The 15,655-nt window shown below is 33.3% G+C and overlaps 1 protein-coding gene across 1 annotated transcript; it reads right to left on the bottom strand.

The window, feature by feature from the left end:
• Positions 1-2,444: 2,444 nt before the first annotated feature.
• Positions 2,445-8,879, bottom strand: LOTGIDRAFT_109547 (hypothetical protein; the record flags this gene model as incomplete). The annotated part of the gene is made up of 2 exons (XM_009046215.1): positions 2,445-2,636; positions 8,832-8,879. Coding segments are annotated over 2 exons (240 nt in total), but the record flags the coding sequence as incomplete, so codon positions are not given.
• Positions 8,880-15,655: the final 6,776 nt, after the last annotated feature.

Raw genomic sequence — 15,655 nt, 5'->3', positions numbered from 1 at the left:
AAATGGTTTCATTTAATAATCAAACTAAACCATCCCACCTATTTTATCAGTTCTTATTAATTTCCAAGACACAAATTTCATTAATGAGTTGCTTTTGTTTTGTGGATGTCGAAAGGTCTAAGACACCAATAAGTAAGGTTTCCACTGGATAGGTTGTCAATATACAGCTATAACATGGTCTTAAGGCTAGGTTTCCACTGGAAAGGATGCCAATATACAGCTGTAACAAGATCTTAAAGCTAGGTTCTCACTAGATAAGATGCCAATATACAGCTGAAACAAGGTCTTAAAGCTAGGTTTCCACTAGAACTACTTAACTAATAGTTATCAGATAACCCTTAGGCTAGGTTTCAACTGTTAAGAAAACCAACATGTAAGGTTGTTTTAAGCTAGGTTTCCACTAGAAAGGATGCTAATATACAGCTATAACAAGTTCTTAAAGCTAGGTTTCCACTGGAACTACTTAACTAATACTTAATCAATGGTGGCCAGAGGAGCATCAAGCTAGGTTCAACTGTGAAGAAAACCAACATGTAAGGTTGCTTTAAGCTAGGTTTCCACTAGAAAGGATGCTAATATACAGCTATAACAAGTTCTTAAAGCTAGGTTTCCACTGGAACTACTTAACTAATACTTAATCAATGGTGGCCAGAGGAGCATCAAGCTAGGTTCAACTGTGAAGAAAACCAACATGTAAGGTTGCTTTAAGCTAGGTTTCCACTAGAAAGGATGCTAATATACAGCTATAACAAGTTCTTAAAGCTAGGTTTCCACTACAACTAATTATACTTAATAGATAAGTGGCCAGAAAAGCATTAAGCTAGGTTTCCACTAGAAATATTTAAAACAAATGCCTATATAACAGGCATAATAATTGATAAATACCTACGTTAATGATAAGGAAATTTCTTTTGGGAACCTAACCTAAGAACATACATACTAAAATACATTAAATGTGAGGACTAAGTGGATTATTGGGCAAAAGTACAATTAAATCGACAGTCTAGAGCTCCAGTCAGACATGACTGGTAAATACAACCACACCAATAATCTAGAGCTCTAGTTAGACATGATTGGTTAATACAGTCAAATCAACAGTCTAGAGCTCTAGTCAGACATGACTGGTAAATACAGTCTAATTAACATTCCTTATATGAGATATTGTGCTTAAAGCTGAAAATGACCAACTCGTTCATTCTTTACATAACTTATGCGTAGTAATATGACAGCAAAAACTACAGAATTCAAGTTTCTTACGTTAATTTTACTTTCGGAATTTCCATCGCGATTTTCACCCCTGACGATAAAGATACACAGACAAATGATAATTTACATAATTGCATAAAAGCATGGAATGGAAGAATAACACAAGCTATCTGAGTGGATAAAATATAACAGTAACTATAGCAACCAGTATACAGATTAAAATTTACAGCAGAAACAAAGATTAAAATTTTAAAAAACAATTTTAGAAAGAGAAATGATTTTCAGATGAGGAATAAATGTTTACATAGCAACAGATATCATTTATTATAGTTTCATTGTTGCTAAGCAATATTATGTTTCCATGGAGACAATTCAAATTTCAGATGGCAGCCATATTGAGTTTCAATACTCCTATATACTCTTGCAATTATTTAAACATGGAGATACACATTATAAATTGTTTAATTTTTACAAGATCACAACACGTTCAGTTTGATGGCTGCCAAAGCTTGTTTGTAATGGAACTGCCTGACCTAATCTCCATATTTTCAGGGCAAGATGGCTTCTTCACAATTTCCCAAAAATAAAAATATATTTCTTTAAATCCAGGAGAATCATGACAAGACTTTCTGACGCCATGAAACCAATAACTACCTTATGCAGAGTTCACGGTAGTTGGAGACACCTTGCGTAAAATTTGTAAGAATTTTAACTTGGAGAGCCGAATTCAAACCCGAAAATTACAGAATTAGGACCACCATTACCCTAATAAGATCACAGTGCAAGATATTTGGTGAACACAAATCATGAATAATTCACAAATGATTCACAATGATTCAGTTTATCAATGAAAATTTCATTCATAAAACTTGATTTATCAATGAAATTGAAGACGTAATCAGTCATTGGTCAGCTTCAGTCACATGACTAGAAACCATGACACTTATCACAAGATGTTCTCTTCTTCCATTGGTCAGTGATGATTTGATTGACATTTCATCACTTTCCACTCCCTCTCTTCGATTCCAAATCATCATCTTCCAGTTTGCTTGAGACTGGTATGATCTTGATTTCATTTGATGATTGGATCAATCCAGACGTAAATTTGAGTGAAACTGACATGATTGACACTATCAGCACCAAAGTGGGTGGAGCCATAAATGAATATAAGTATTCTCATTGGTCCAACACCATGATGAATGGAACCAGAATGGATATTCTACATGCTGATTGGCTTATTAAGATGTTGTTGATGGCTGTAATGCTTTCTGTGGTTGAAGCTTCGCTAACGTTTCAGGTTTAGCGTCTGCACGTAAAATATTATTTTCGAACTCTAATTGTCCCACTCTTTCGACAAGTTCCTTATTTTGTTCCTTTAACACTTCAAATTCCTCGCGGACTGCAAACATCAAATGACTCTTCACCAAGTCCTGAAAAATATAAAGAGAATATTCATTAGAACCTAAGCTACTTTTTCATCCAATCAGCATTGGCTAAATTTTCTATTTAGTGGCTCACTTAATGTTAAGCCTTTTACAATCACATGACATTTTGACTGACAGATAATTTAAGTTTGAAGTGAGTAAGATCATATCAAGAAAAATTTGATTAAATGATCTGACTATTAATTATTTGATTGCTAAAAATATCCATTATATCATAAGTTCCAATCTGAATTGACCTCAATTCTGAAAATAAGGGAAATCCAGACCAAATCCAGGAAATTCTGATATTTGACAGAATCAATGACAGGTTGTCTTTCAGTGCCAGGAATCTAACATTGTAAAAGGAAGAACAGCTTAATCTCTGACAGAACTAATCTAGGGCTTTCTTAATGTTTTGACAATGATGTTATTGAAGATGCTAATGAGCTATTTTAAGCTTTCATTGTTTGATTATCAAGAGCTTATTTCAAGCTGACGTGTTTCAGATAAAGGAGAGATCAGCAATGACATCATAGATAATGGTATATGTATCACATGATATACAAAAACTTGTTGTAAGAGTGGCTTGTCCTACCATTTGTCCTACTCAAGGCACCTGTGCATTCTATTTATAGCCTATTATGGAATAACTAATCCCTCCTACTAATCCTCATCAGGCCATCCAAATTTTAAGGTAAACTGTGTTTATGCAAATGTTGTTGGAAATTGTATTGAATCTATGAGCTTTTTTAAGCTTCCATTGATCATTTGACAAGAGGTCAGATGATACAAGTTACAGTTTCTCTAAAACTTTCAAAAAGTCCATGAACGTATAAAACAATCAGCAAATTATTAGTTTTGTGAAAATATGGATTTTTCTATCTTTATCAATGAAGAGTTATCAAGATCATCGAAATTGCGCGACACCCAATAAATCTCTTTAAATTTCTGACTTGTGAAATATCGATTTGATCGTCTCCTGCAATTTACAAAGTAACGTCAAATTTAGACTTAAAAGCAATTTTAAGTAAATTATGCTCGTGTAAAGTGCTTTGAAAGCAATTAGGAAATATTTTCACACTTTAACAAAGCCATCTTCTTTTCTTCGTGTAAAACAAATCGATTCAGAAGAGAAGCTCATCTGCCATATTGATTTTTTTAAAATGTGTTGAGATGAAAACAGAATATATATTACTAATAATTTTTTAAGATATGAAATTAATATTTCTGAAAATATTAAAGTTTTTAATAATTGTGTAGAGAAATACGTGGGGGTTCAAATTTTTAAAGGGATTGTAAAGAGTTTCTCTAAACTTTTTAAGTGTTTAAAGGGATTGTAAAGAGGTTTTTTTTAACTTTTTATTTGTTTAAAGGGATTGTAAAGAGGTTTTTTTTTAACTTTTTATTTGTTTAAAGGGATTGTAAAGAGGTTTCAAACTTTTTATGTTTATCAGGGACACTGATAGCATCGATTTATACCATTCTAACTTTCACTCAGATATCTGTGGTTCCTGCCATGCTACTAAAACTAAGTGCTTATTGAAGTCGCTATCCCATAGGCTGTTAGATATTCTTAGAAGCTTTAGTTATAGTGGTTTTTGATCATTTTCCAAGCACAACGGCCAGATGCTTTTTCCATGTCAGCCCTCTTGACCTGCATCATTGACAGGGAAGACCAGGTGGAAAAATCTGCAGGAATATTACCTCGACCTTCGTCGGAATTGAATCCAAGACCCAGTTTAGCGAGCAAGCGTCTAACTCAGTTTACCACCGCGGCTATCAACAAAGATGTTGAATTCCATCCTCAGCACTCAGCAGGAAATTATGGAGATAATTTGAGCCTCATTAATGATTTGTAATTAATTTAATCTTAACGATGCAAATTACAGAATTATCAGAACTAACTCTTCACAAATGGAGATAAAATCATACATATCAAAAACAAGGGGGACAACTCTATCAATTAATCTTAACGTAACAGCCTCAACCTAATCAAGTTTTCCAATTAAAATTATCTTTTACTGAGATATTACATGGATTTAGAGATATTCATGTTTTTGTGAAAGATTTCTAGGAAATGACGTTGCGATAATATTTTAATCACCTTCCGTTGATTACTGAATTGTTTTTAATAAGAAAGAAACTAATTTTTGAGGATAGGTTCTGAAGGATTATTGGTCTTCGTCATAACAACTTCGATTCTCTAGAATCCTTTCAACAAGACGGCCCTTACAAATCATTCATATTTTACAACGATAACTTAGGTTCACAAGCTGGACCTTTTGGCATGGATCATTCTAGACCCATTGGACCAATTTACAACTGGGTCATCTCAATCTATCGCTTTTAAGAGTACAAATTCAACAACTGATTTGTCTGCAATAAAATGAAACCTTGAATTGACTAAAGTTTCATTTGATTTCAATTTTCAGTTCCAGCAAGTGTCTCCGATTGCACACTGCCATTCTCGTCCAATGAGTAAAATGAAATGAAATGAATGGAGTTTTACGTCCTACTTTTCTGTGGGCTAATGAAGACGGGCAACACCATGCAGGTTGCAATGAGGGAAATTTTGCCAGGACAGCGGCATTAGCCTGCTCTTTTTCGATTTCCAACTGTCGAAGGATATTTAACGTGCACAGCCTGTAGCACACAGGGCCTCGGTTTATTGTCCCATCTGAACGACTAGACGCTTTTTCTATGTCAGCCCCTCTTATCTGAATCACTAACAGGAAAACGGGGTTGAAATCGTCCAATGAGGAGCAAACATGTAAAAATTACATTACCCTTTCCTTTTACTTCCTAGAAATTTCTTTCTTTTTTTAATTGAAAGGGCATAATGAAAAGGGATTGGTGCTAGGAAAAGGACACTAATGATTGATTTTACTTTCATTTTCAATCTCCACCCACACCAAGCCTCTTTTTTACATCCTGTACATGATTCATTGACTTTGATAGAGATCAGATCAAAAGCTTTCTTATTAATAAAAAAAACAAATTTACTTTCCAAATAAGGAAAGATTGCCCATATAAGGTATTGTCGATTGCAGTTTCTTTCATAGTGAAATATGATTGGATAATATTTGAACCTATTGGGTGTGGCCTTAAAAATCACCTGATGATTTATGAGTCAATCATATTTTGATTATCAAGTCCTTTTTCCTCCTATACATTTCAATACCACTGTACCTAATGATCCTGACTACATCTACTTTAATAAAAAATTCACATCCTTTTTGCCAATGTCATCAAGTTCTTGGCTCCTAAGGTCCTTAGGTCCAATTTTAGAAAGTTAATCCTAATTTTTCAAAATGGCTGTCCTGATGAGGATTGTGTATTTGAAACATGTGTTGAAGAACATAAGATGAGCTGTATATAGTCAATGTGTTCTAGTTCTTTACATAACACATTTGCATAGTTACGTCAAACACATGGTCGTTGTGTGTTCTAATTTTGGTCAGTATGTGAAAGTCCAATGACCCAGCTGTAATCTGATACCGATAATCCGAGAAACAAAGCACCAGCTGGTAGAAAGGATCCTTAGTTAACCAAAGTTGTTATCCTTGTAAAACATAGTTGTTTTTTTCTTAAACTAAAAACGAAAGTAGGTTTAAAAATCCAAATTATTTCACCTCATTCCAAGAAACCTACGCCTCCATGTAAATAAATTTGATCATCAAAATGAAAGTAGAAACGTAGGTGGACAATATTTAACCAAGTATAACTTGGAGTATTATTTACCAGCAAGAGTAAATACTAAACTTCACTAGAGTTACAATTTTCAAATATTCTTAGCTAAATTTTACTGGTTTACTATGCTCATGTTAACAATCTATTTTTGGGCTTTTCAAGATGACCCAAGGACATTTGCACTGAATAAATTTACATAAATTAACATAAATTAACATATCTTTCAAGATGGAAATGAATAGCCACTACTGTTAGGGTCTTACGACAACTCTCTTGAATGTTTGTCAAATTTACCTTTTGACCTAATCTGATAAACACTGCGTCCCAAAATGCCAGGGCTGGAGAGGGTAGAAATCTGATTGGTTAAAACAGACATTATCAAGTTAAATCAAAAGGTTACTTTGACGAACATTCAAGTGGGCTGTCGTTAGACCTTTACTGAAGTGGTTGTAATAAAAAATAGAAGCTAATAAAAAAAAAAACGAAAGTTGCCTATTTGCAGCATCCCAATAGAAATGTGGTATATCAAAGGTAACCTCCATTAAACCTCTATTAAAATCAGAAGAATATAAAGTGTTGTGTCAACATGAATTATATTTTTCATTATCTACTTCTGTTGTTTTATCCTGAACCAAATCAATAATCAAAATATATCCTATTGATTGTACATTTAAAAACTCCTGTTTAAAAAACAGACTACAGAGAACCACAGGTGACCATTTTTTTTAGAACAGAACAAGAACAAGAACACAGAACAGAACAGAACAACAGAACAACAGAACAGAACAGAACAGAACAGAACAGAACAGAACAGAACAGAACAGAACAGAACTTCTACTTATCATGAATTTTTTTTTGTTCAATTGGTCTCACCAGATCTGAACAAATGATAACCAAGTTGTATGGTTTTTGCCACGTTTGCCAGTCATGTATGACAAAGCTTCAGAAATGACTGGCTGCAATATTGATCTCTAGGTCATTTCAAACCCATCTGAACAGATATTCCCATTTCGCTCCTTTCCAATTCATCCCAAATTTATTCCCTTTTGCCTTTTTTGAAGTGTTTAATAACAATTCGGAAATCCCCTGATAAAATATGTTACTATAAATAGATTTTAGAAAACGTAATAGGAAAGCTTGTTAAAAAGGCCCTCAGATTAGGAAACAACCACGCAATTTTGTATGTATGATTATGCAATATTTCTGATGAATCATAGCAAATTTGACAGAAGTTTTCGATAACAATTCGGAAATCCCCTGATGAAATATGTTACTATAAATAGGTTTTAGAATCATTACAGGAAACGTAATTAACACGCCCTTATATTAATCATCAGTTTTAATTGTTTTATTCTAATATTCATCCTACAATGATATAGTATTTTCACTGTTAAAATAGTACTCAATATATCAATTGTAGAGCTATATAGAAATACCACTGTTAAAATAGTGCTTAATACATCAATTGTAGAGCTATATAGAAATACCACTGTTAAAATAGTGCTCAATACATCAATTGTAGAGCTATATAGAAATACCACTGTTAGAATAGTGCTCAATACATCAATTGTAGAGCTATATAGAAATACCACTGTTAAAATAGTACTCAATACATCAATTGTAGAGCTATATAGAAATACCACTGTTAAAATAGTACTCAATACATCAATTGTAGAGCGATATAGAAATAGCACTGTTAAAATAGTACTCAATACAACAATTGTAGAGCGATATAGAAATACCACTGTTAAAATAGTGCTCAATACATCAATTGTAGAGTGATATAGAAATACCACTGTTAAAATAGTACTCAATACAACAATTGTAGGGTGATATAGAAATACCACTGTTAAAATAGTGCTTAATACATCAATTGTAGAGTGATATAGAAATACCACTGTTAAAATAGTGACAATACATCAATTGTAGAGTGATGTAGAAATACCACTGTTAAAATAGTACTCAATACATCAATTGTAGAGCTATATAGAAATACCACTGTTAAAATAGTACTCAATACATCAATTGTAGAGCTATATAGAAATACCACTGTTAAAATAGTACTCAATACATCAATTGTAGAGCTATATAGAAATACCACTGTTAAAATAGTGCTCAATACAACAATTGTACAGTGATATAGAAATACCACTGTTAAAATAGTGCTCAATACAACAATTGTAGAGTGATATAGAAATACCACTGTTAAAATAGTGCTCAATACATCAAGTGTAGAGTGATATAGAAATACCACTGTTAAAACAGTGCTCAAATACAACAATTGTAGAGTGATATAGAAATACCACTGTTAAAATAGTGCTCAATGCATCAATTGTAGAGTGATATATTATTTGCCCTTCCAGATATATTACTTGTCCCTCGAGATATATTACTTGCCCCGCGAGATATATTACTTGCCTCTCCAAATATATAACTTGCCCCTCGAGATATATTCCTTGCCCCTCTGAACCGACCGGGCATTGATGTTTGAATAATTAAAAGTGTACTTACCATGGCCTGTTCTATCTTTTTATCTATAGCTACCGCACTTGCTCCACTGAAAATAGATAAAAAATATTTTTAATAATGAGTCAAATTTTTTTTACACAAAATGGGGAAGGAATATCTATATTATCAATGAATACAACATTATCTTTATCTGTATTGAAAAATATTTAAGGGATTGTAAAGAAGTTTTCTTAACTTTATATATGTATTGGGGACACTGATGGCATCAATTTGCACCATTCCAATTTCCAATCAGACCTCTATGGTTCCTGCAATTCCACTAAAACTAAGTGTTTGATAAAGTCACTTGTTGAGAAGGGTTTTATGTGATATAGCATATTTTGCAATAAGTTTTCAGGAACCACAGATGTCTGACTAAAAATTGGAATGATGCAAATTGATGCTATCAGTGTCATTATGTATAATTGTACATAACCTGATGATTTCAATTTTGAAAAGGGATACAGATAGCTGAAATAATGCTCTACCAGCTGGTAAAGTGAATTGTTTTTTGTGTGTATTTGCATGTGTTTTTGTGTACAGTTTGTAATATTGTAATATCAAAAGGTGTAGTACTCTTGCACAACAGTTTTTTTCTTAACTTGTTTAACTAGTCACATGACTTTCACACCTGTCAACATTTTCCCGCTTTTTTCTGTCTTAACCTTTAAAATGCGAGAAAAAAAAAGTCTTGACAAAGTATGGTTTAATCTTTTAAACTAAGGAAAGAGACTTGCGTTGAATTAACCCATTAAACTCCAAGCTTAATATAATGTTATTAAATAAAGCGAATTAATTCATGGTACTTTGGGGTTAATGACAAAAAACCTGTTCCTTTTCTAAGAACACACACAAAATCTAGGACACACGCAAACAAGTTCAACATAGTTTAATTCTGACAAGATTTCTACCAATTCTAGGTGTGTGGACTCTCCAATTTGACAGACCCAGGTATCAAATAACTATTATACGCTATATGGACTCGCTATAAAGCTTAAATACCAAATGAACAGCTTTGTGGACTCTCTGAAAAGAATAAAGAGCTGACAAACCTGTACACAAACTGAACATTTTTAGGTATGTGGACTCTCTGACAGAAAAACTTATTTCACAAACCTAAATACCAAATAAACATTATTACCTATGTGGACTCTCTGAAAGAGATGCTTATTTCATAATCACAAATACCAAAATCACTACAAAATCCTTGGTCCAAATTGTGCCAAAGGTGAAAATTAGTAAGGGTCTAATCTGCATTAACCTTGTACAAAATGTGTGAAGATCAAACAGTAATCAGATTAACTGTGGCACAAGTCTTTGGAATTTCATTATCCTGTTACACATTGAGGGATTATCTTAGGATTAGGATTAGTGTGTGAGGATACAGCTCAGTTGGTATTAGCATTGAAATCTTGAGTCAGGATACACCCAAATAAAATGGTGGTTGTGGGTTTGAATTGAAGTCAGCATGTGTTGTCTGAATTTCATTATCCTGTTACATATTTCAAACGACTGAAGGACCACTGAAAGCAAATTGTTTTCATCTTTCTTAATCTGAGTGAGTACTGAATGCCCCAGCCAGTTCCTTTATAAATCAACTAGTTGACACACTGAACGTCAATTTCTTTTGAATGATGACCATCCTTAACCCTAAAGAAACCACATCAAAGGAAACCATTATTAATGAATGAATAAAGAACAGGAAAGACAAAGGGTTAGAATTTCGTCATGCACTTAAAACAAAAGGAAGACTCTTCAACGAAGAGGGTATAAAAGTGAATGAGCTGTTTGAAGGTCAAAAAGTACAAATTAATGACCATTTTGCAAATCTATGGAAATTGACCATATACTTAAAACAAAAGGAAGACTCTTCATGTTAGAAGGTATAAAAGTGAATCAGCTGTGTTAAGGTCAAAAAGTACAATTGACAATTCCGCAATTATGCAAATAGTTTTCCTTTCCGTCTCTGGTACAGCGATAAAAGTATAATCGGTATATCAAAATTTCACTATGTACTTAAAACAAAAGGAAGACTCTCCAAACTCGAAGGTAGAAAAGTGAATCAGCTATGCTTTTCATACAGCAACTATACAAGGATTACGAAACAAGTCATTCAACCTAGCTGTTAATGGGTACAGATAATCCAAGGAAAGATCTATGCCAAGGTTTGGCCAAGAACCAAGAAAGGCTCCTTTGTGAACTTAAGTTGTTATCCTCGTAAAAATGATATGAATGGGGTATTACATCCTACTTTTCTGCACTACGTGGGCTAATGAAGACAGGCAACGCCATGCAGGGTGCAATGAGGGTAATTTTGCGACATTAGACTACTCTTTTTTGATTTCAAACTGTCAAGGGATCTTTAATGTGCACAGCCTGTAGCCATGGCCTCGGTTTACTGTGCCACCGGAACGACTAGACGCTTTTTCGATGTCAGTCCCTCTGTGTTATCCTCGTAAAATATCACATGAACAATTGCATTGTAACTATAATTGGACAGCCAATTCAATTAACAACAAAACGTGCCAAAATTCATTAACTCAGTCAAAACATATCAATATCTATATGAAATTTTGGCATATATCACATGAATGATAACGTCTAGTCATGCACATTGGAATAAAGCCACGGCATTTTCAAAAATAAATCCTTTCCCCAAAAAACAAACCTCTTGATGATAATTTTGTCCTCCATTCCACGAATATATCCATACATTATCCAGCCACAAAAAAACAAACAGAGCAAAAGAACACAATATTCCAGTTGTTTGTTGACACGTAACCATGGCAACCAGAAACCCTACAGTTATCATTTTAGTTCTAATGACTGTAATGGAAACCACTGCCTGAAGATTTTACAGACTTTCATGCCAGGAGGCACGGAAGTTCATTGGAAGTCATGCTACATGAAACTGGATTACGAGGCACATGATTCAGCTAGTATTTAAAGCATACAGTTTGAATCATTTCATTCATCTTATCATTTATCCATTAATTCATTCTCTCATTCTGTTACTCAAATTATTTATTCATTTCTCATTCATTAATTTCTCATTTATTCACTCAATCAACTTATTATTTATTCATTCATTGTCTTATTTCAACATTCATTCATTCATTCACAGGTGAGAATCTGTCAATAAGAACATTCATTCATTCATTTATAAATATTCTATTTCATTCCTTCATTTCTTTATCCATACCAATATTTCATTAATTTATTTCAATATATCACCATTCATTCATTCCTTTTCATTCATTCATCCAATCACAGGTGAGAATCTGTCAATCAAGAACATTAACCCTTATCAATCAAACTCTACAGCCACCGGTCAGTCAATATCTTAACATTAACCCATTGAACTCCATGAACTTTTCAACTGTTGTCAATACAATACTAGATCAATTACAACCGTAACAAAAGGGTTAAAAACATGGTGGGAAATAGATATGGAGGGGATGGGGGGGGGGGGGGCTAGTCATTTTGAGGCTTTGAAATTTTGTTATTGGAGGGGGGTGGGGAGTGGAGGGGTTTGAATTGAAATGGAAGTTTCACATTCTACTTTTCTGCAAGGATCAACTCCAATCTAGAGCTCTAATGACTAGAAGTTTCACATTCTACTTTTCTGCATTTGATTTGTTTATAAAGGCTGGCTGTGTGCAATGAGGGAAATTTGTCTGACTGGCTGCATTAGCCTGCTCTTTTTCAATTTCAACCTGTTGAGGGGTCTTTAACGTGCACAGCCTGTAGCACACAGGGCCTCGGTTTATTGTCTCTGAATGACTAGACGCTTTTTCCATGTCAAATAATAATGAAATAATATACAGTTTCAAGTCTTATTAATTTTCACCTTAGGTGGTTGATTAAGTTAACAACATCATGCAGTGTGCAATGAGGAAAATTTGCCAGGAGAGCACCATAATAGACTATTCAACATCATGTTTGATTCCATTTTCTGCATCTTAAGAAATTTGCAATATCCTGAAGTGTGCAATGAAGGAAATGTTGCAAGAACAAGACATGAAATAATGGAATTTTCACACATTGACATTTGCAGGAATCTCAGCGCCAAGGTAATTCTTCCTGAACACCCACTCATTTTCTCACCTGTTCGGGTTTTATGTGATAAACACAACTGGTATCACAATCCTTAACATTTCAAAAACAACATTTTAGCAGAAGTGTAAACAATGACAATATAAGTTCTAAGACTGGATAAACCCTTAACTTTCAGGAATTCTTTTAACATTAAAAAATTCTCTCAGAATTTATGCTGCTGGTAGCAAAGGTGGAAAAATGACAATATAAATACTATGTCTAAAATTCCAAATATTGATCTTTCTCCCAAAAATAAAACCTCTTGCTACCCTGAACATTTTAAAAAACAACATTCAGGAATTCTTTTAATATTATATAATTCTCTCAGAATTGATGCTGTCAGTAGCAGAAGTGGAAAATTGACAATACAACTCCAAATATTGATCTTTCAAAATTTCTGATAATGGTGAAAGAATTTTCCCCAAATTTTAACTCACATTAACAAAATTCCTGCATCTCAATTCCAGGGAAAAAAGGACTAAAAAATCAATACAGACCTGTACTGTTCACAATCAAACCCAATTGTCAATTGATTGTTGAGAGAAATTACGCTACACGCCATTTTCCTACTGCAATATACTTCCTTAGTTATATTACACTGTGGTATACGAGGTTAATAATGCCCTGTTGAATTGATAATGCTCTGTATTACTATGGTATATTGAGCAATTATACTATATACTGTATGTTAACTGCTAGCATACTTTGTATCTAATAAACTTTCAAGCAAGTCCAACCTGTATATAATACACATCTCACCGGGCTATTTTTAGATATCCTCTAGGGTCAAGGTCATTACAATAAATCTTAAAGGCAATCGGGCGTCAAATTTAACCGGTAGTGTAAATCATGCGAGTGGGCGGGGTCTTAGCGTGATACAAGTGTTTTCACAGTGTTTCAGTGTTTATTTGCATTAGCCTTTCTCCCTCTTAAGAACATCATGAGAAATAGTGAGAGGAAAATGTCAATAATTTTGAAATAACTCGGTTTTGGTGAATTTGAAAGAAAAATACACATCTTTTTTTCCTCAACAAATCAAATATCATTTGGAAGGAGGAAAAATCAAAACGGAACATTCTGCAATTGCCAATCAAGTCTGAATAGAATTTAAAAAATGTCTGAATGTATTTTAAATTATTAGGAAACTTTTTCAATAAATATTGTCTAATACTTATTTAGTTAGTTAGCTGAACATTTTGAAAAACCTTTTCTGTGATTTTGCAAATGGCTTTAAATCTTTCAGAAAAAGCCAAATATTTTAGAGGCTCTGAGAATTTGTCTTCAAGTCAAGACATTTTCAAGTCATAAACAAAACTTTTGATCTGAATCTATAGCCAAATTGAAAATTATTAAGCAATAAATTATTCTATAATGTTCTAAGGAACATATAATTCAACAAACATAAACCTTCAAAATTTCCACCAATTTATCTTCCTACAGGGAAAATAGGCTTTAATTTACGATTTTATGCTTTTAACTTTTTTAACAAGCAGAGGATTTGCTTCTATATTACTATTATATTCTGAATTTCATGTCAAGAAAATATGGACAGTGGAGGCTGCAGAACTTTTGAATCCATGGACAATTTTTGAAAATAAATGGTATAAATCCTGCATTTTATACAATTTGAACGAGTAATTTTTTAACATTAGCACATATTTGGAATGATACAATGTATGTTTCCATAAAAAATTGTAATCCTGTGCCCTTTCAGGTGGGGGGGATGGAGAGACTAGGGGTGCATGGCCCTGCCAATTAATGTGGGTCTTTGTTAAATTTTTCTACCAGCTGATGTTTCTAACAAAATTTATAAGGATAACAACTTAGGTTCTTGAGGATCCTGTCTACCCTTTAGCCACACCCCTTGGCAAAGATTTCACGAGAGTTCATGACCATGACCAAACCTCTTTATTGTCGACAGATTTAAGCAGCAATAGACAAGCTACGGTGTCCGGTGCAGGATTAATGATACAGTCGAAAATAGAAATGAACACTATATAGGTGTCTGTTAAGGTGAGAGCACAATTTGCTTCTACTATTTTCAAATGTATCGTATCGCATACACTGTACCTGACACCATACCTCGTCTACTCACAGATCTACAAAGGCCCCTAAATAAATGCAAAAACTTTCAGATTAGATGACACATAATCTCCAAAGAAAATATGTACATTAAATTTTTTCTTTTCAAAGCAAAACTTGAAAGTCGTCTAAGTAAACAGTTCTTATTCATTTATGCGTTTACACAGAGTTGTGTCAACTTTACAATACATTACGCCTACATACCAAAGTCCGCCTTTTTTAAACTTGCAAGCTATATTCTTTTGATAATGTAAGTCTAGTATGAACAGTAACAATGTTGTACAAATAGGTATATATATTAGTTTTTGTTCCACCCGCCTTCCATTGCATTTTTCGAGGTGTTCAATTAAATACAAATTTTTTATTCAAATGAACGTCTACATTTTTGAAATTATGAGCTGATGAAATCTTATTGGACTAATGAAATGAAATAGAGTTTTATATCCTACTGTTCTGTATCTTATTGGACTAATGAAATGAAATAGAGTTTTATATCCTACTGTTCTGTATCTTATTGGACTAATGAAATGAAATATAGTTTTATATCCTACTGTTCTATATCTTATTGGACTAATGAAATGAATTTGAGATTTATATCCTACTGTTCTGTATCTTATTGGACTAATGAAATGAAATAGAGTTTTATA

Source organism: Lottia gigantea (genome assembly GCF_000327385.1).
Source record: "Lottia gigantea unplaced genomic scaffold LOTGIsca_10, whole genome shotgun sequence".
Lineage (NCBI taxonomy): Eukaryota > Metazoa > Mollusca > Gastropoda > Lottiidae > Lottia > Lottia gigantea.
The sequence above is the reverse complement of the archived record's forward strand: the minus strand, read 5'-3'. Positions and strand labels throughout refer to the sequence as shown.